The sequence below is a fragment of the Penicillium griseofulvum genome (genome assembly GCF_001561935.1).
Source record: "Penicillium griseofulvum strain PG3 chromosome Unknown contig_86, whole genome shotgun sequence".
NCBI lineage: Eukaryota > Fungi > Ascomycota > Eurotiomycetes > Eurotiales > Aspergillaceae > Penicillium > Penicillium griseofulvum.
This window is the reverse complement of record NW_024467473.1, coordinates 691,904-712,275: the sequence shown is the minus strand read 5'-3', so window position 1 is coordinate 712,275 and position 20,372 is coordinate 691,904. Positions and strand designations below refer to the sequence as shown.

The window sequence follows — 20,372 nt, the reverse complement described above, 5'->3', positions numbered from 1 at the left end:
ACTTCTCTAAACCTTGTGTTATGACATATGTGTCACTGTTCATGGGGTTACCAAGTTGTGCCCAGCAGAGCAGCCCATCATGGATCCGAATATCAGGAAGGAAGACTTCCCGCTCTTTAAGTACAGCGAGTTCGACGTGCGCGCGCTCTGTGAACTTGCAACCAAGATGCGAAGGGGAATCTCAGCCTCATGCGACTTGAATCAGCGCCCAAAGCGTGGTGGCTTCAACTGGGCCGTTTTCATTCTATTTGAAGATGGCCTTCAATGGGTTCTCCGCTCGCCAGTCCAGAATCACCCGGACCTGTCTGACGAGAGCGTTTTCAAACTTATTGCAAGCGAAGCTGCTACGATCTTGTATCTGAAGACTTACACGGACATACCTGTTCCCGCAGTTTACTCCTATTGGTAAGTTTGCTGCAAGATAAATCCCGGACCTGGAGCTGATCTTCGAAAGTTCCCATCGAATCAACCCGGTCCGGATCCCATACATTTTGATGAGCAAAGCGAAGGGCAGGACATTGGAAACAATGTGGGGGGGAAGTGACCTTCATAATCGTCTGGATTCACTCGAAATAAACAAAGTGATGTCTCAACTGGGCCACATTACATGGAAACTTGCTCAAGTCCGGTTTGCTCAAATTGGGTCTCTATTTCTGAAAGATGGATTTTTTGTTATAGGAGAATGCCTATCAAAAGGTCACATACAACACAAGAGGCATTCCTTGAAAGGAATTCATCGTGGACCTTTTATGAGTGAAAATGAGTTCTACCGCAGCCTCATGGCGACCTTGATCAAGCATGCCAACATGTTGCCGTTGACGCACCACTGTTTTGCTGCACCGGTACCCTCTAGGAACGACTACCCGGACAAGGATCAGTGGCATGGTGCCCGCGATCGTTGGAATGAATTTCTCACTATTGGACAAAAGGTTGACGGTGCCACGAATCGCGTTGACTATATTATTGCTGCTCACGCGCTCAATCGTCTGATCTCTGAATACGCGAGAAACTGGTCCGAAATCACATCTCCACCCAGCTTTCCACTCTGCCATCCAGATCTTACTACGAACAACATATTTGTCGACGATCAATACAATATTACGTGTATCATTGATTGGGCTTTTGCCACAACCGTGCCCATTCCCTTGCTTTTGTCACCACCAGGGTTTCCTCAGTCCCGACACAAGCTGGATGACAGGTTCTGCATTGGTTTCAGAGATGGCTTCCAAGCTGCGATACTCAATGCGGTCAATCCACCAATCGGCTTGTCTGTTCTTAAAGCTCTTTGGTGTGTTGAAAACAGCCAGTTTGCTTGGTGTCTCACGAGGTTTTTAGCATTCGATTCCACAGACGACCTTTCCCTTTTTCGTACCATGTGGGAATCAATCTACCCATCGGCCCCAAAGCTCGAGTCATATCTCTTTTCACAAAGGGGTCTAAAATTCTATCGAGCCCTGCACAAGAGAATCAGACTCCAGGACCTGTCGGAAACCCAGATTCAATCATCAGAAAATGATCTTTTCATCGACCCCTTGAGTTTTGAGCTGTCTTTGGCTCGCCATTTGACCATGATCTCGGACTGGGGATTCAACTATGACCCATCAAAAATGTCTGGTCTCCGAGATACAGAGCAAATATTCCTCACTGACGGACGGCTTTGGCGATGGCTTATGGAATTCAGAAAACAACAGCGTGAGAGGCTCGATATTGAAGACACCCTATGATAGATATCACCAGTTGGAGAGGGACAAATCTGGTTCGTACAGTTGATATGCATGACGCAAATATTATGAGGAAGAAAACCAACGAGAGGTTATAATTATGCCCACTCAATCCATGCCCCGTTTTCCAGACCCCAAAAGACTCCCAACTCAACTGAGAATACAGTTCATTCTGACGAAACTTTATTAGTTTATTGTCGCAATTGCCCTTAGTCTGCATGAATATCTTACCATGGTGTTTCATTCTTGCGCCTAAAAGAAGTCGCTCGGGTTGGTTCGTTTGGTGCAATCAAAAGGTTCGTCAATGAACCAGGTATCATGCTGCTTATCGTAGACAATGGGGTAGGTAGTATCTGGATCACAGAGCTTGTCGATCTGAGTCTTGTCTCCAGCACTGATAGTGAACCAGTAGTTGTTGGTATCGTCGTTAACCTTCTCACATTTGTAGAAGAAACCCGTAACGCCGGGACCAAAGACATCGCTGCGGAAGTCAACAGCCAACTTCTTGTTGAGGTTGATATTGTCGCAGTCCTCCTTCAAGCCCTTCAAAGACGCCATCTCTGCTGATTCGCTGGTATATCCCTTCGCTGTGTGTGTGCCGCTGGCTGACCATGTAGATGCTGGAAGGGAGAGCTGCTGCGCAACCTCAGCGAGGAGCAGGCTGTTTGTGATGGTTGCCGCAGAGCAGCCGAGACCGGCGCTCATGATGCCCAAAGTTGTGGCTAGCATTGAGATCTTGATCTGAACCATATTGAGTTGATTCCAAGTTGATTCCAAGTTGATTTCAAGTTGATTGTGATGGTGGTTTACGTTCTTACATGTTCTGGGGGATGTGTGATTTAAATGGATTTTTGCATGGGCATATCATTCACCTTGTATGTTGTAGCTCCACTTGGCTTATAGTGGAGATTGAATCTACCATTCAAACAATGTCTTTTGGTTAAAGTTCTTGAAAAGTCGCTGGGAGACATCGTGGGCATCATGTTACGGGATGATCCAGCCCCGGCGTCCAAATTAGGGACTCATAGCCGCGCCTATGATACCCCGTTCCAGCACAACTTGGAAATTGGCTGTTGGGGTAATTTTGTGATCATCTTTGGGCTATATGTTGAATAATGAGTGCGTAAGTAAAGTCAAACGGGTGGAAAAGAAGGGGTCATTCACTCTAAATTCACGTCACCGCTGCTAATAGGAAGAGAAGGCTAAGTTACCTAATTGGGAAGTATCGACACCTGAGGCATAAAACGATCAGATTCAATAAATTTGCTCTTTGGCATCTTGTACCTTCATCCTATTAACACCTGATTGTTCCATGCTATGATTACTTCCAGCCTAACACTACATACCGATATGCCCGCTGTTTGGAGTCTATATTATCGAAACCCAAGCCAGTTGACTCGTCACAAAACAATCCACGTCTGGCCACGGATAACTAAATTGCTGTCTATTGGCAAGAATGGCATCTAGCAAATATATATACAATCAAATCCCTTCTGTACAACAGCGCCTCAGCCGCCAAAGATATCAGGCCGCTCGGATCCCTCGCGCGCGGGGACCAATCAATACTCGTCCTATTATCGAACGCCATCCACTTGTCCCTGGCTAGGGTTCAATCATTGGGGTATTTGACTGGCTATATTTGATAGGTCAGGCCCATTTTCTTATCATTATTATGTACCGACGGTCGAGCGGAGAACTCCGACCTAGATTTTTCAAGGTTAATTTCTACGTTAACATATGTTGTATAGCCGAGCTAACTACAGTGTACAACGGAGCCCCGTGGAGATCTCCGATGTGATTGATAATGTATAGATATGATAACAGGCGAATATGGTGGGCCGAATATAACTCCAATGTCAACCTGATGATATGGATATGCCTGTCTCTGACATCCTTTCCGTCCCTCGTGCTGGCGAATTCCATGCCATCGACGGACTGATATGAATCTCTCACCTCGAGCAGAGATCTACAATTGTGGTCCAAGTCTCTTGAGGGATATCTGGACACTCACTGGTATCGCGATTTTAATAGTCGCCTTGAGGGTGATTGCAAAAATAAGGATCCGGAAAATTGATTGGGATGACATTCTCATGGTATCAGCATTGGTTAGCCTGCTCATGCAATGTCTCAAGACCATAATAGTCTGAGCTTGAAGACTAACTTATTTCCCGGGACTTAGTGTCTTACTATAGTCGGCTCAGCTCTGATAACCGTGGGCGTCAGCCATGGGTTCTGTCGCCATGCCTGGGATCTTGACACAAAGACCGTTGTTCCCAAAGTGATTATGTTCGATTATTTGACACAGACATTCGGCATTGCGGGCGGTACCTTGGGTCGCATTTCCTTCATTGTATTCATCATTGGGCTACTTGGGACCAGAAAATCACATAGAGTGATACTGTGGATCATAGCAGCGGTACAAATCTTGACTAACTTGATATTGATCATCATTTTGTTTATCCAATGTCCAGGACATGCTTCTGCTATCTGGACGCAGAATGGGGAACATAAATGCTGGGATTTCCGTATCCAGGCATACTACGGGTACTATCAGGGCTGTACGAGCTTCTATTCATTGCTCCGATCTCCATATGGCTGAGACTAATCGTGGACTCTAGCATTCAATTCGGCCACAGATCTTTATCTGGCAGTGTTTTCAACATACATATTCTGGAATTTGAATTTGAAGTTAAGGATCAAGTTGGGCTTGGTCGCACTCCTCGGATTGGGCATTTTGTGAGTAGATTATTCGATTGTATCTCAAAATGGCATGCACAACTAACAGAGTTATCTCAAATACAGTGCAATGGCAGCATCTGTTATAAAAGTAGTGCAAACTCAAGTCCTCGCACACGCAGCCGATGATCCAACTGTCGCAACCGTCAACTACAATCGCTGGCTATACATCGAAGCCTATCTGGTCATTATAACGGCCTCGATACCTTGTATCAGAGCCCTGTTGCGATCCGTTCGAGGTCGGACGGCTGGGACTGGACGGAGCACATACGAGTTGAGCTCGCCATATGGTGGAAACTCCATGCCAACGTCTAAATCCCGGAGGTTGGCAGTAATACCTGGAAAGCCGATGATCCATATATCTGATAATTCTAGCGCGGATGGTATTTTGGAATGGAATGATAATGAGATTGATAGAGTACGTGTGATAGATGTGGACTAGAGGGTTAAGCGTTTCTCCTTCTCTCGATTTCTATTTATACGATCTTGACGTTTAACTAGTCACTTGGGCTATTTGTAAGCCACGTGCTTTAGTTATATCTTTTTTGGGGACCTTGATGCCTGAATGCCTTGTTTTCTGATGTTTTCACTGACCCCGTTCTTTCCATAGAAAGCAATGCCAACCTTAGTTGCGTATTACTTGGAGGAAAAGAAACGAATACACAAGAGGTCCTTGGATGAAAAGAAAAATAATAATTTTGGGAGTTCAGCTCCTTTTGATAATACAGCTCTGTACCCTCTCTCTAGCCTTCTGACGTAAAGGCTCAACATATAGGGTTAATATACAACTACTCCCGAATTTGCTGGACAATAACTGATGGTCCAACATAATCCTTCCGGCCCTTAACAACGTACATCACGAGACTGATAATGAAGACTCCTGCAAAGAGAACCACACTCCAGTTAAAGCCCTCCGCTGTGACAACAAGATCACCTGGCCACAACGCCCAGAAGAGCGCGAAACAGCAATATAGCAAACCAACTATGTTAATACCCAGGCCCCACTTGCCTAGATCCCACCGACGGGGTGGGAGGGTATCAGGGTGCCAGATCTTGCGGTAGATGACGCAGCTAATGGAGATGATGTATGTGTACATCAAGGCCGCGACGTTCAGAGAGATAATGGCGTTGAACGCAGTCTCAGATCCGATATTGATAAGGGATAGCGCGCAGCTGATGAGGCAGGACAAAATGATAGCGTTCGTGGGGATCTTGCGCTGTTCATCGACTTTGCCGATCCACTTGGAGAATGGGAGGCCATTGTCACGGGCGAAGGCAAAGGTTTGCCGGGAGGTGGAGGCATTGAAGAGGATATTACTGAAGATAACAGGTAGAAGGATGATAGCTGTAAGTCCGTTGACTCCTGCTGTCGAGGTTGCCTGTTGGAAGACATAGAGGAATGGGAAGCCGGTGGGGTCCTCTAGGGCAGCGTCCAATGATGGCATAGCAAAGAGCAAAGTGATAACCAGAACTACGGCCATGATACCGTTGCTGAAGTAGCCCCAGGCAATAGCGACAGGGACGTTGCGAGATGCATCTTTCACCTCTTCGGACATGTGGGCAGTTGCATCAGAGCCTATATAGTTGTTAGTATCCTCTATACATATTAAAGCCAGATTAATACGTACTCAAGGAGCCATAGATAGCCGAGAGCTGTCCGATCATCACACTTAATCCCATCGTAGCCCAACCTCCCCCATTTTTCCAGCCTGTAACGAAGACAACTTCGGCCGATTGGTGAGGAGCCATAGCCCACAGAACAATGATAATGATTGCCCAGGAGAGAACATGGAGAATCATCAACAGGTTGTTTAGGATTGGCATTATGTCGGATGCGAAGACGTTAACGATAAAGATCACCGTAACCATCGCAAAGACGAGAAGAGTGCCCTGCCACCTCTGGGGGTCATAATCAGGGTTTCGAACACTGATTAATCCCTGAATAATTGTTCCAGTGAGGAATGAGCCAGAGGCTGCTCCAGCTTGCCATGCTAATACTGACATCCATCCTATGAAAAGAGATTGATGAGTCAAAAAAAAAAAAAAAAAACGTCAAGGGCATAGGATAGGCATACCGGTAACATAACTGAGGAACTTTTGGTATCGAGGTGAAGACCACTCAGAAACCCAGTGGTATTGTCCGCCAGAAGTTGGTGCCATCGATGCCATTTCGGAGATGGAGGCAATAATGAACCCGAACCCAATGAAGGTCCAGAGATAAGAGTAAAATAGACCCGGTAGGCCACCATTGTATAAACCTTCATAGTTGGAACTGCAAAGAATTTACGAATTAGAAATATGTTAAGTGGGGGTTTGCGGAATGTTCTACCTACATGAGAATGAACTCCCACGTTGCTTGCAAGACTGATGCAAAACTTAAAGCAGCCAAAGGCCTTAGGTTTCTCTGATTGACATTAGATATAGAATAGTGTAGGGCTGACAGAGAAAATGTACCTTCAGTTCCTGGGCCTTTCCCATTCGTTGCATGTCAGTGTCATCTGCAACTGCTGTTTTCGGATCATGCTCCGAAGAACCATCATGATCTAGAGATTGTAGCTCCGTATCACGCACTGCCGAACCGGCTGGTTTGGAGGAACTCATGACGGTAATCTAGCAGCGACAGAGCTGTTTTGGGAGAAAGAGAAATGGGGGGATAGAAAGAGGGAGGGAAAGGGTAAATGTAAGGGGGGGTGGGAATATAACAAGATCAAGGGGCGATAGCAAATCGTATTAAAGATCCTTTGGATCAAAGGAGATTGGTGGGATACAATACTTTTGATCCACCTAAGTCTTGATCTTTATGGCACTTTATAGGTGGAGTATGCCAATACAGTCTTTGGCTTGGCTTGAACTAACCTGTTCTGGTTATGAAATTGTTAGATTGTCATTGTTTCTTTTTAATATAGGATAACTTTATTTTTTGAGGAAAAAAAAAGAAAATAAAGGAAAAAGAAAAGAACAATGGAAGAATAATAGAAGATCTAAGGATATATTGCATGAATAAACGCCCAGTATGTAGGTATATGAATAGCACGAGGGTAGCATCAGACTAAAGCATCAGGTGCATGGGCCTAGTTCCTTCGGGGGAGAACAAAAGTACTATAACGCAGAGTATTTTCAAGCGAAATGAGGCAATGCACGCTAAAAGGAAAAATTCGACATTCACCTTTCCTAATACTGATTTTTCGTATTTTTCTTTTATTTTCCTTTTCGGGGATTCCTTCCATATGAATCTATCCACATTTACACACCCGATGCCGGATGATATTCAACATCACAATACCATTGGTTAATTATTTTAATTAAATACTTTATATGCTTTCGACAGTCATATCGATGGCATTTTATACCCTGTTCTTCTAGTCTTCGAGCTTACATACCCTTGTCCTTCAATTTTATAACCCTTGCTGCCCAAAATCTTTGATTGAAAATTAACATAAACAACTCCGCCCCCAAATTATTGAATCGCCCCCTTGTTTTGCCACGTGCTTTGAAATATATACCATTTCTGTTGTCGATGTTCTGTCGATGTTCAATCTGACTTAGACAATCATGTCGGTCCCTTCGCCATTACCTCCAGGCGTAAGCCCCCCTCTGTCGACAGATAACCCCAATAATCATAGCGGATTGATCGTAGTGATCACCTCATTATATCTGCTTTTGATTATTGTTGCGCTCGCGACGCGAATCTCCGTTTCGTTCCATAGGCGTATTATGCAACATAATAACCTTTTGTTTGGCTTGCTCATAGTAGGTTTATTCGCCGATTTACAGCTGATTTTGTTACACATACTAACAATAAAATAGGTTGTGGCAACTACCCAAGCAGCGGTGGTTCTAGCGCAGGTTCACGAGGGTTGGGGTATCCGGACAGAACCTGGCCAAGTTACAAGCGATCGAATGCTCAAGACCGGATACGCCGCGGAACTTCTTTCGATATTTGTTTTGGGCTGCTCCAAGATATCGACATGTCTATTCTACGATACCCTCTTTTCCCAGATACAGAAGTGGTTTATCCGCGCCAATCTAGTTGGAATGGTTGCTTGGACAATTCTTTCCGTGGTACTACTAGCAGTCCGCTGTAGCCATAACCCATGGGCTGATATTAGCGCCGCTCAATGTAGTAGTCTGGTAAGATAACAGTCTAGGAAAATTCTACAAAAGGGAATATGAGCAACTGACAGAACCTGAATATGGTACAGTTACCCCGATGGCAAGCGATCACAGCGATTGACATCGCCACCGAGGCATCCCTTTTTGTGTATACTGCGGTCGCAGTGCACACAATCCAGATATCAACAAGGAAAAAGCTAGTGGTATTCATAGCCCTCCAGACCCGAATACTGTGAGTCAAATTTCCCCGCCCCAAGGATATTTCACATAAACTAACATCTGACTTCCAACCAGTCTCATTCCCCTCGCCGGTCTCCGCCTATACTATACAAAATTACAAATCACCTCAGATGACCCAATCCTCGTTGGCGCCTTTGCAACCGTAGTAGCGGAGATCTACCTTTCGATAAGCGTATTATGTGTTGTGAGCGCATTCTTCAAATCTTTCATCGCCGCCTACGAAGACGGAAACGGTATCTCCTACACAAATGGAACTTCTGGATCGCAGTCAAAATCAAGGCGGTTGGACTCGAGGAATACAATTACGCACAAGGAAAACAATGATGGTTCGGGTGTTCTGCGTGGCTGGGAAAGAGAGGAGGATCCCATTATCAACCCCACCGATGGGAAGAGTGGGTTGAAGATTTACACGTCAGTCCATTTCAGTGTTAGGGGGGAAAATATTGAGCTCGGCAATCGCGAAAGTGCTGAAGGGCGCTGTGAAGGATTTTAATATGTTTATACGGAGTACAATTTGCATTCAAAGGAATACCATAATCCACGATACCCCCCATTGTCATTTTTTCATCAATTTGATGTCCCGCATAAATTGCATCGTATGAGCTATCAACCCACATAGACTCCAAATCTACTATAAATTTGGCCCCGAGGATGCCCTATCTCGCCGAAACTGGACTAAAATGGTTAGCCGCCGCGTGGCCAATCAATTCGCGAGCGCTATCAGGATATTCGGAATCTTCAGCTACGCTGTAGAAATTTCCATTCTAGGGGTGAAGAAAAAAAAAAGAAGTCTAGGCCGTAGCGGGCTTTTTTGTGAAGTCTAGGAAGCGTACGGAGTACTAGGCGAAGGTAAAATTTCTGGCATGATGTCCCAAGCTGTTTGTCTCAGTTACCTAGAGGTATCCACTAAGCTTGCCCCAAAACATTTCGGCATTATATCCTTGAAACAGATCTTTAGCGATCGAGACCAGAGTTAGCTTCAAATGGGGCGTCCTAACTAAAGTAGTTTGACCGGATGAGTTAGCCGAGGTTCCGAAGCTGATTTATGAATTCCTACAGAGTACAGAGTATGTAGACTAGTGTTTAGAGAGTTCTACTCCGTATGAATAAATATAACCAAATTTCATATAGCCAAGAAGTAATATCAAAACAAGACACATAGTATTTTCTTGGGTCGGACCTCTCCCGGACAGATCTACCCGTTCCGTGTAATTGCCAAGTGCGCCAATACCGCATCTTGGCACGGCAGTACGGTATTAAAAACAGCGTATTGTACGTATTTCGGAGAAAGAGTCTAGAAAGGGCATTTCTCCGCAACTTTAACGGTCTCCTCCGTACGGAGGACACCCTCCGTACATATTACGTTATTGCATACAGTGGACGCGTGGGCCGCATACCCATGTATGCTATATGTTGTACATATTTCTAAGTACGACATATTGTGGAGTGGGGAAATATCGAGAACTTTTTTCAATTACTGCTTACTTGATCTGGTATATAACTTCAATTATGTTATATTAAGGAAATGTGCAATTTATTTCGTATGACAAATGGGGCTTAATTCTCGAAAAGTACTCTGTATGTGTTGGCAAACAGGGCCCGAGCAATCTGACATCGGGGGAGTGATCTGCAAATCCTCCGGTATGTTTCCCATCTTGGAATATGAAATTTCTCCGCAACGATCCGGCTAATGATACATTCTGGGGTTTAGCCTGCAAACAATGTAGGTGTATATGTTGTACGGAGAACTTGTGTGGAAAGCCTTTGCAATTTTATCCATGTGTACACTGAACACTCCATATATATCTTATCCCACCGGAAAAGGTTAATGTTAAAAGGGACTCATTGACCACTGCAGTCATGTCCTGGGCAACGCCTCCAGAATACCTAGGCCTATCAAATCAATTAGCTTCTCCACTAGATTTTTGATCCGCTCTCCTCCGGAGCCATTCAAAATGATATACTCTAAGGACTGGCGGAACCCACTCACCATATTCATTTGCTTTTTCCTTTCTCTTTCCTCTTTCGTTTATGGAAAATCCGATTTGAATATCAAGGATGTCGAAGCCCAGGCGTTTGCATTCGATCTTGGCGGGGTCGAATTAGCTCAAGACCGCTTCCTGGAAAACCAGGGTCGTACCTTGAAATATTTGAAAGAGATAGACGTCGACAGATTACTGTATGTCTTCCGGGCGACTCACGGATTATCTACACAACAGGCGACACCTAATGGTGGCTGGGATGCTCCCAACTTCCCGTTCCGTTCGCATGTCCAGGGTCATTTCCTCAGTGCCTGGGCTCAATGCTATGCTGTCCTCCACGACCAAACATGCTATGATCGAGCGACCTACTTTGCTGCCGAGCTAGCAAAATGTCAGGCCAACAACAAGGCTGTTGGTTTCACGGACGGATATGTATCTGGCTTTCCAGAATCGGACTTCGCAAGTCTCGAGAAGGGCGAACTGAAGAACGGAAATGTCCCGTATTACGCAGTGCACAAGACACTTGCAGGTCTTCTCGATGTCTGGCGCATGACGAACGACACTACATCTCGAGACGTCTTACTTTCCTTGGCCGGGTGGGTCGACAAACGCACTGCATCATTCAGTTATGACGCAATGCAAAAGCAGTTGCAAACGGAATTCGGCGGTATGAACGATGTGTTGGCTGATCTTTACCACCAAACCGGTGATAAGAGATGGCTTACCGTTGCCCAACGCTTTGATCACGCGGTTATATTCGACCCCCTTGCGGCCAACAAAGATCAGTTCAACGGCCTGCATGCCAACACTCAAGTTCCAAAGTGGATCGGAGCTGCTCGAGAATACAAAGCGACCGGAAACCCTCGCTACCTTGATATTGCCCGCAACGCCTGGGAGATCAATGTTAAAGCACACACATACGCCATTGGTGGTAACAGTCAAGCCGAACACTTCCATGCTCCAAACGCCATCGCCGAGTATCTTGATAATGACACATGTGAAGCATGCAATTCCTATAACATGCTCAAGTTGACTCGCGAACTGTGGCTTCTTGATTCAGAGAACTCGAAATACTTTGATTTCTACGAAAATGCCTTGCTCAACCACTTGCTGGGCCAACAGGACCCTCATAACCAGAATGGACACATCACGTACTTCACCCCTCTCAACGCTGGAGGTCGTCGCGGTGTTGGTCCCGCCTGGGGCGGTGGTACCTGGAGTACAGACTACGACTCATTCTGGTGCTGCCAAGGAACAGCACTCGAAACAAACACAAAGTTGATGGATTCGATCTACTTCTACAATGACTCCACCTTATTTATCAACCTATTCATGTCGTCTGTCCTGAATTGGCGTGAGAAGGGTGTTACCCTGAAACAGTCTACGAATTACCCAGTTGGCGATACAACGAAGCTGGAAGTCTCCGGTAGTGGTGACTGGACTATGAAAATCCGCATCCCTACATGGGCAACAAGCGCAGAGCTGAAGCTTAATGGGGCAGCCTTACCTGTCGAAGCTAAGCCCGGGACCTATGCTCAAATCAAGCGCACATGGGCTAAGGGAGATGTCGTTGAGGTCCGCTTCCCGATGAGTCTGCGTACGATTGCTGCAAATGACAATGCGAAGATGGTCGCCATTGCATACGGGCCAACTGTCTTGTGCGGAAATTACGGAGATCAAAAACTGGGTGGTACTCCTACTCTCGCTCTTGACTCGATCAAGCGCGTTGGGGATTCTAGCCTTGACTTTACCTCCACTGCTGACGGGAAGAGCGTTACACTGAGTGCGTTCTATGATGCCCAGGGATATAACTATAACGTATACTGGACTACTACAGGAAGTCTCTAGTAGTGCCTCGGCAGTGAGAATCTTGTCAATTAATCTCTAAGCACACTCACAATTGTTTTATACTCCATTCTACCGGTGTGGTGCGATAAATTGTAACCTTGCGTAGAGCATTCCATGTAAATATATACTTACTCATTCATTGTAAATGTAAGACCATGTCAGTTGCCTTTTGGCTATTTATTCCGAGGTAAATTCTAACCTAATCTGTGTCACTCATGGAGTCCGATAGGCTGGGCACGATCTCGATGCCAATAAATTAGGGCTTAGAGAAGTTTATCTACCTGAAATTACAATACTTCATTCCATGGAACCGTGCTCATTTCATTCTATGGTTGAATCCACAACTCCACTCTCCCGAGGTCCCCGCAAACGCTTATTCATAACTTTAATTCAATCGGTGATAGCTGCCCAGGTGTTCCTTCCAAGATTGTCGGCAGATTCCCCGTATAACCGGCCCCTCCCCCACCGGAAGTTATACAAGGTCGGAACTGCCAAGACAGACGGGATGGCGTGTTGCGGCTGAAAGGGCCATCAATAGGCTCTTTTCAAAGTCGAAATGATACATAAAGATGAATAAATTGCAGCTTGAATTCAAAATATATACAAATAAGTTTGCATCCTTCAACATCTTTACTCGTCTCTACATATCCTACATTTTTTATCTACCCCATCCATTGATTCATCTTATCCTTGTTTTCACCATGATCACCATCATCTCAATATAGAATCACAGTCTGACCTTTAAATGCAGTATTTTGGTGGTGTAGCTAAATAGACACATATTGCCACGGCTTTATTCTTCCAGGAACAGCAACTGCTGCCTGGAAGACTTGACAGAAATATGACCTGTCAGTCGTTCTTTCCTTCAAAACACCCCTCCAACCGTAAACATACAGCTTATGTAGGCAACTACACTGTGGCTGTCTCCTTCCTCAACATGCACACATCGAATTTACAAACGAGATTTTGATATTGATATCCGCATTTCTCGACGATGAGTATTGATTGCATCAACGCACTCGTACAAGCATGTACTGGGTTGCCAATTCCATGTGAAATTACGCGCTAGCCGTAGGAACTCCGGTGGTTGCCGCTGACCAGGTGCCATAGCTAGCGCTCTACCATAGTGAAATATTTCTTGCCCTTAGCAGAACTATATATAACCCAAACCCCAACAAATTGGACGAGTATGCAGGAGAGTCTGATCAATGTTGCGGAGGCGCAAAAGTGGGCTGTACAAAAAGGTTCGATCCGCCTCCCGCTCATTAAGTGGGGCTGGGATCTAGAATGTTAGCGTGAGAACCTGACAGAATATATATCATTCGCTCTCTCATCGAGGTTTTAACATCTTTGAATTTGGCATTCAACCTTGTGGATAACACGTTGGCTCCCAGCTTTTGGGTTAGAATATCAAAATTTTTTATTCACTGATACGGACTTGGAACCTTGGACGGGTGACATAGACAGGCCAGAGCGCAAATGCCTTGAGTGACAGATAATGGGATATGAGTGTCTTAGTGTAAGCATAAATTTGGGCTTCGTTATAATCAAATCGCCTCCTAGGTACAGTATGATCTGCGAACAAATATATAGAGCAGAGAGGCAACGACTTGATCAACCGAGGCCCCATAATCGTCCTATAGCCGAGTCAAGCTGCTTTCCAATTGCTATCACGGATATTCTTCCAGTGCAAGCTCCATAGGCAGCTCAGTCAACCGCACTCTCAGCTACTCCTGTCGATATCCCTGTCCTCTATATCTTACATATCTTAGGACTTCTCGCCGTTGCTTTGAGATAATGTACCTGACCGCAGTCCCACTTAGATAATGAAGAACTGAAACTCGAGGCACAAAAGGTATGCGATGTTGCCCTGGACGGTGGTTAAGTCCGGCCCAGGTTGATGAGGACAAAGACTCCGATTACTTCACGAAGCGCGGCGCAGACTGGGATGCTCTGGCTGCTACTCTAGACACACTTATCGTTCATGGAATCGATATCGAAGGGGAGTCCTACCCATCCCCATGACATTGTTCATAGGAAAATGACGAATCTACCCTAGCTATTATTGGATCGAGGGGCCGACCTCTCCGAACTTGTGCAAAGCTCGGCACCATCCCTTTGGGACAGGCAGCGAGGAAAGGGTCCATTAATTTGGTGCGAATCACGCTGAAATTTCTAGAGCAGCGGAGCATTCTACTTGGGGAGTTGAAAGGGAAGTTGGTCGACGCAGAGAAGCAGGCAGAGTTAGGCCAACAAGAAGGTTTGGCAGAAGACGATGTGCGACCACTTTTACCCCGTTTCTACTGGCGAAAGAAGTACCAAGGCTTGTCAATAAATAGTACTCTATAGTGATTAATAAGTAGAATTATATATACCAAGACCTCGATTTTATATAAAAAATGTTGTAACTAGTTTTTTCGGGCTTTAACGGAACCTATCAGAAACCACACCTCCCAATTGCGGTTTATGGCGAAGTCTATAGAGAGCTTCGTATCATTTAAACGCGGAAGTACTGTAATACCTTTCTTCACATGTTTGTATCTATTTTATTAATGTTGTTATTCAAGGAAACTAGTCGGGTTTCTAGTTTTAGGGGCCGAAATGACGGAGTTTTGTGGTCCTCGGCTCAACGCACAGACCCACTTTGCCGCTGTGGCCTCAGGCATCAATATTAAGCAAACGCTGCAAATTCTCTCAGCCGCACAAATTGACCCACTCTGTGGTACTCTTATGCAGTTTCCCCAAATCCCCTCTACTTTATCAGCTTGGCACTTAGCGCTTTTCCTGTGTCTGTCTCATTACTTCCTGGGAACGTCTTACCAATATGCCATCTCACAACATATGGAACCAGTGGAAACGTCTCGTGGTCAACCGCGAGACCCCGAAGAAGCTGAAGTACACTGCTTCGGACTTGTCTCCACTCAATATCAAGCTAGTCTCTACTAAGGATAAGGACGCAGGTCGTACTTCCTGGTTTGAGCCTTGGGATGGACTTGATAAGCTCGCGTTAACGGAGCCTGAATCACTCAAAAAGCTACCAACGCTTGATCTAGAGGCGGATCAAAGACTTGACGTACCCTCACGTCAAAGTCAACATTACGAGGTTTGCTATCAGCTATGGTATGCTATTCAGGACCGCACTGAGAACTACGCGGACTTTGCCAATCTTCCGCGTACACATCCCGGAATATCGTTGAGCATGATTAGGCCCTGGTCAAAGATTGAGTAGGTGACGCCTTTTACGTTTCAAATACCTTCGCTAACAATCTATCTATCTAGAGAGAATGATGAATTCTATGAAATTGATGATATTCGTGCACCTGGCTATCCATTTACCTGGGGGTGGCACCCGCTGAGTCTAGATGAATTCTGCGTTCGAGATCGCGAGTTCCAGGAAACACCCTATCCGCATTTACAGATGGCTATTTTTAGCTTCGACTGCCCTGACGATAGTAGCTTACTCGCAAGTGAGCTTTCCGCGTTAGTGCAAGTGATTGGCATTCGGTCCTCTCAGCCTACCTTCTTGGGAACTCCGAGCATCGCTGTCTTGTTGATCTCTATTTTTGGCGCTCGTCAAGTACGCGTGATACAAGCCTTCTATTCCAAAAGAGAGTATACAAAAGGGGAGAAACAGGGAGAGCCTGAACTCACTGTAAAGTTAGGAAAGACAATAAATCTCGCCAGCGAGAATGAAACCGAGATCGAGGAACGTATGGACGAGATAATACGGTGGATAGCTTGCAACATAAGCTTCCTACAGACTGACGAACCGGTGAATCCCGGAGGTGATGGACTTGTTGAAGTCGTAATTCGATCTGCCAGTATGGTTGAAGTGTAATTGGGCTATTTAGCTAATCTCCACTTAGGTTTCAAACATTGTCCTGTCATGAAAGACTTTTAAGCATAATAAGATCCATTTGAACAACCGAACCAATCGTAAAGCTGTGATTACCCACAACTCGATACCCCCACCGTTCGTATACCTGGAGGGCTCTGTTATTTTCCTCCCAAACGCCAAGCCACATGTTTTGGAAACCTCGCTCCCTTGCCAAGCCCTCGAGTCTTTTTGCTAGTAGGCCACCGACGCTTCTTCCCTGAGCTGCGGGATCGATGTATATTCGTTGTAATTCAACTTTGCGATCCACATTGGCTAGGCAAGGCTCGTCACTTGCACGATTCAGATAGCCGAAGCCCACGATTTGATCATTACCATCCGTGGCAACAAGGACGTTTTTCAAGTCATCCGTCAAATCTTTTTGAATTGCTGCTGTTGAGTATGATGCTTTTAAGTATGCAGCCAGCTCGTGGGGTTCCACTGAGTGGGCAAAGCTGGCAGAGAAGACATGGGCACCCAGTTCGGCAATTCGGGCGGCATCGGAGACCAGTGCCGAGCGCACTGTGAACGGTCCTGGTGAAGAAATCATAAATAGAGATTGGGTATTCGGACAGTGCATCAAGGTAGCATAGGATAGAAAGAAATGAGGTAGAACAATAGGAAATCCTCGGAGATACTTTATAATTTTAGAGCCGAGATGCTGACAGTATACTTTGGAACCTTCCAATGACTCCCGGGGCCACTCCCGGGGCCACCCGTGCGTGGTCCACGGGAAGACAGACTTCACATTCCTATTCAGAGGTTGATACGTGAGATCTGGGACCCATCGCTTTGCAAAACCGTGGCCATCTGATGGGGCGATCAACGGAGGCTCAGGTGCTGGCCATAGCCGGCCGACTTTAATTCAGACGGCGACATTTACCCGGATCGCTGGCCGATGGGAGGCCCAGTCGTTCTATAGGCCTATAGACTACCTTTTCTGCCCGTCTTCGCAGACTGCTACGTTCTGACTGGATCTAAGCTCCGCCCATTCCTCTAGCTAATGACCAGGAAGACCAATCACAAGTCCTTTACGCTTGCCGGGTTCTTCTTTTGATTGTGCGAATGTGAATTATTACGATAGGCAGCTAGGAGAGCTGTTAAGTATCCTAGACTCGTATCTAGCCAATATTCACCGACCTTCGTCTTTTTGACAATGCTCCAGATATATAGATTGTAGGGTTATAGGCGATATTCAAAATTTCTGACTATGTTTGATGAGACTCTTTCTAAAGATTGAAATTTAGATAGCTGATGTGTAGGAAGGTAAGTCGTTTCTAGAAATATCACAATATAGTCCAGCTATGAGGTTGTGGCCTTGACCCAAGGTTAACTATCATGTCACCGCAAACTGTATAGTAGCTTGTTGTAATGACATAGAATTAACATAGACTACACTACCTAGCGGATAACTTTGTTCCACACGCTCATCCTACCATCCTGATACAAGAGCGATTAGGACACTATCAAACAGCCTTGGTCTCTTGGAGCTCCACATGCGCCGTGACATTTTTATTGTCATCCTCATCGATCTGTTTGTGAACGGCTGCAGCGACCTGATTGGCCTTCTCTTTGTCCTCGAACACTGCTTACGTTAGCTCAGTCTCTTGTAGAATAGGAAGGCCACTTACTGAATGACAGCTCCTCAAGAGTGCGGCCCGAAGTTTCAGGGAAGAAGAAAAAGATAAACACCAGCTCGAATACCAACCAGCAGCAGTATACCAGGAGCCACCTCCAGGCAATACGCGTAAGACCAATAGGGTTCACGTAGGTGGCGAAGAAGCTTGCGCCGCGGCCATAGAACTGGAACCAGGCAAGACCGCGTGAGCGACCCACGTACGGGAAGATCTCAATCAGATAGGCTTGCTCATGTCAGTATATACACATGCCATGAAACGGAAGGGATACGCACTGTAAGTTAGGGCGTTATAACCGAGGTTATAGGCAGGCGAGTAGGCGAAAATGAAGAAGATGGTCAGAATGGCGGCAGGTCTAGCCTCTGTAGTCATGAAGCGCTCCATGGAGATGGTCCATCCAACATAAACACACAGCAGGCAACTTGCGCAGGTCAGGTACGCCGGTCGACGTTTGAAGCGCGGGGCCGTCAGCGCCAGCGCGGTACCACAAACGAGACCCCAGCAGGCAATGCCGATGTTGATCTTGGACTTGACCACGCCGTCGGTGATTCCGACCATGTTCAGCAGGTCGCTAAGATAGTACCTATTACATCCATTAGCAAAGGCGAAAGGCATGTAGGGCAGATGCCACAGGTGGATGCTTACGAAACGAGTGTGTTGCCGGACCACTGTGTGAACAGGCCGAGGAACGCGGAGATGAACAGTCGACGACGCATACCAGCCGTGCGGAACATGTCCCACCAGGATTGCTTTGATTCTTCCAGCTCTATCTTGATGGTGCGTTCGATCTGCGCCAGTTCGGCCTTGACAATGACGGAGCTGCGGTCGCCCTCCGCGTGGTACTTGGTGAGGATGTCGAAGGCATCATCGTAGCGGTCTTTGCTGATCAGGTATCGGGGACTTTCGGGGAGGAACCTGGAAATATGTTAGTGAGGGCATTTGGATAGCCAGCGGGGCCATCCTACATAACGGTCGCGATCTGGATCGTGGCAGGTGCAATCTGAAGCAGAGATGGAATTCGCCATGCCCAGTCGGACGCAATGGTCACAGTGCCTAGGCCCACGGCTGCTGCGATAATCTGACCAATGAAGTAGGAGGAGTTAAACAGCGAAGTGAGAATCGGTCGTTCCTTAGGGTAACCTAGCTCTCCTAGCAAAGATGACCCGGCCACGATGCAGAACGGGATTCCGAATCCTAGAATCATGCGCGCGACGATGTACATAGCCACTAGGAACTATCAGATATGTCACAAAAAGGATAAGGAAAGAAATGAATACCTCCATTAGACAAGCCTTGAATGATGGCTCCGATTAAGCTCACGCATGAACCGAACATGATCGTCCATCGTCGTCCGACTCGCTGATTGAGGTATGGGACAAAGGGCAGGGAGAGAATAGCTCCGAGGGAGTATGCGGCACCCAGGAAGCCCTTGAGGTTGGCTTCGATCGTGTACTCGGGGAGTCCATCCACAAGATCTCCGGTTGGTTTACCGAAATCTATATCACGCTGTTAGTCTCCTGCAGAGCTCACCGCAGATCGAGAAGACATGCATTTGTTCCAAGTATACACAATCTGGACCGTGTTGATAATCTGCGAATCGAATCCCGACGTGATCTCGATACCCATACAGGCCGGAAACAAGATGAAATAGAGTCGTCTCAGATTCGGCTTCTTGTACCAAGGGGTACGGTCCTCGATCAACAGGTTACCAAGCACAGGCTCGGCAACATTCTCCTCGCGCTGTTTACCCACTATGACCATGTTGAAAGACTGATGTTCGGATGCTCACAACAGTGCTGATCTGTGGACCTCTGCAGACTCGTCGGGACCTCTGAATGGTTATATATCCTGTCCGTTCTACGCTTTGTATCCAGCGCAAGGGGCTCGGCAGATGGGCCCAGTCCCAGACAGCCATGATCCGTCTGACCCATCAGGTGATGCACGGACGGGCTGGAGAGTTCATTCTATCGTATTCATCAAGACAAAAACCGGGTAAGATCCCCGCTGGACGGATTATAGTTTCATCACCCCACGGGGTAGCCGGAGGTGGGGGCGGTGGGGAGAAAAAAAGGCCGGGATTCTTGCTTGCAAGCCTATGGACGTGCGACGCCAATTCCCCGAGAGTCTTGGCACTTCATCTTAGCCTAAAGAAAGCTGCAGGGACTTCGCGGAGTCTCCCCGAGAGCCTCGGGCCAAGAGTAAGACGACGGTCGCCGCTTGG

At 46.4% G+C, this 20,372-nt stretch overlaps 7 protein-coding genes across 7 annotated transcripts; 4 read left to right on the top strand and 3 right to left on the bottom strand.

Annotated features, from left to right (window-relative positions):
* Positions 1-79: 79 nt before the first annotated feature.
* PGRI_036200 (Aminoglycoside phosphotransferase) lies at positions 80-1,724 on the top strand (the record flags this gene model as incomplete). Its single annotated transcript, XM_040791333.1, has 3 exons — positions 80-405; positions 455-628; positions 776-1,724. 3 exons carry the CDS (start codon positions 80-82, stop codon positions 1,722-1,724), a joined length of 1,449 nt encoding a protein of 482 aa, XP_040645410.1.
* A 249-nt stretch (positions 1,725-1,973) lies between these two features.
* Positions 1,974-2,471, bottom strand: PGRI_036190 (uncharacterized protein; the record flags this gene model as incomplete). The annotated part of the gene is made up of 1 exon (XM_040791332.1): positions 1,974-2,471. One exon carries the CDS (start codon positions 2,469-2,471, stop codon positions 1,974-1,976), a length of 498 nt encoding a protein of 165 aa, XP_040645409.1.
* Positions 2,472-5,245: 2,774 nt separating this feature from the next.
* PGRI_036180 (Amino acid/polyamine transporter I) lies at positions 5,246-7,058 on the bottom strand (the record flags this gene model as incomplete). The annotated part of the gene is made up of 5 exons (XM_040791331.1): positions 5,246-6,033; positions 6,086-6,466; positions 6,533-6,729; positions 6,791-6,861; positions 6,912-7,058. The coding sequence occupies 5 exons, from the start codon at positions 7,056-7,058 to the stop codon at positions 5,246-5,248; spliced, it is 1,584 nt and encodes a 527-aa protein (XP_040645408.1).
* A 1,113-nt stretch (positions 7,059-8,171) lies between these two features.
* PGRI_036170 (uncharacterized protein) lies at positions 8,172-9,303 on the top strand (the record flags this gene model as incomplete). Its single annotated transcript, XM_040791330.1, has 4 exons — positions 8,172-8,207; positions 8,265-8,588; positions 8,660-8,802; positions 8,865-9,303. The coding sequence occupies 4 exons, from the start codon at positions 8,172-8,174 to the stop codon at positions 9,301-9,303; spliced, it is 942 nt and encodes a 313-aa protein (XP_040645407.1).
* Positions 9,304-10,765: 1,462 nt separating this feature from the next.
* Positions 10,766-12,640, top strand: PGRI_036160 (Six-hairpin glycosidase; the record flags this gene model as incomplete). Its single annotated transcript, XM_040791329.1, has 1 exon — positions 10,766-12,640. One exon carries the CDS (start codon positions 10,766-10,768, stop codon positions 12,638-12,640), a length of 1,875 nt encoding a protein of 624 aa, XP_040645406.1.
* Positions 12,641-15,464: 2,824 nt separating this feature from the next.
* PGRI_036150 (uncharacterized protein) lies at positions 15,465-16,478 on the top strand (the record flags this gene model as incomplete). Its single annotated transcript, XM_040791328.1, has 2 exons — positions 15,465-15,865; positions 15,920-16,478. The coding sequence occupies 2 exons, from the start codon at positions 15,465-15,467 to the stop codon at positions 16,476-16,478; spliced, it is 960 nt and encodes a 319-aa protein (XP_040645405.1).
* Positions 16,479-17,980: 1,502 nt separating this feature from the next.
* On the bottom strand, positions 17,981-19,912 carry PGRI_036140 (uncharacterized protein; the record flags this gene model as incomplete). The annotated part of the gene is made up of 7 exons (XM_040791327.1): positions 17,981-18,099; positions 18,146-18,376; positions 18,427-18,734; positions 18,797-19,066; positions 19,117-19,378; positions 19,429-19,647; positions 19,780-19,912. 7 exons carry the CDS (start codon positions 19,910-19,912, stop codon positions 17,981-17,983), a joined length of 1,542 nt encoding a protein of 513 aa, XP_040645404.1.
* Positions 19,913-20,372: the final 460 nt, after the last annotated feature.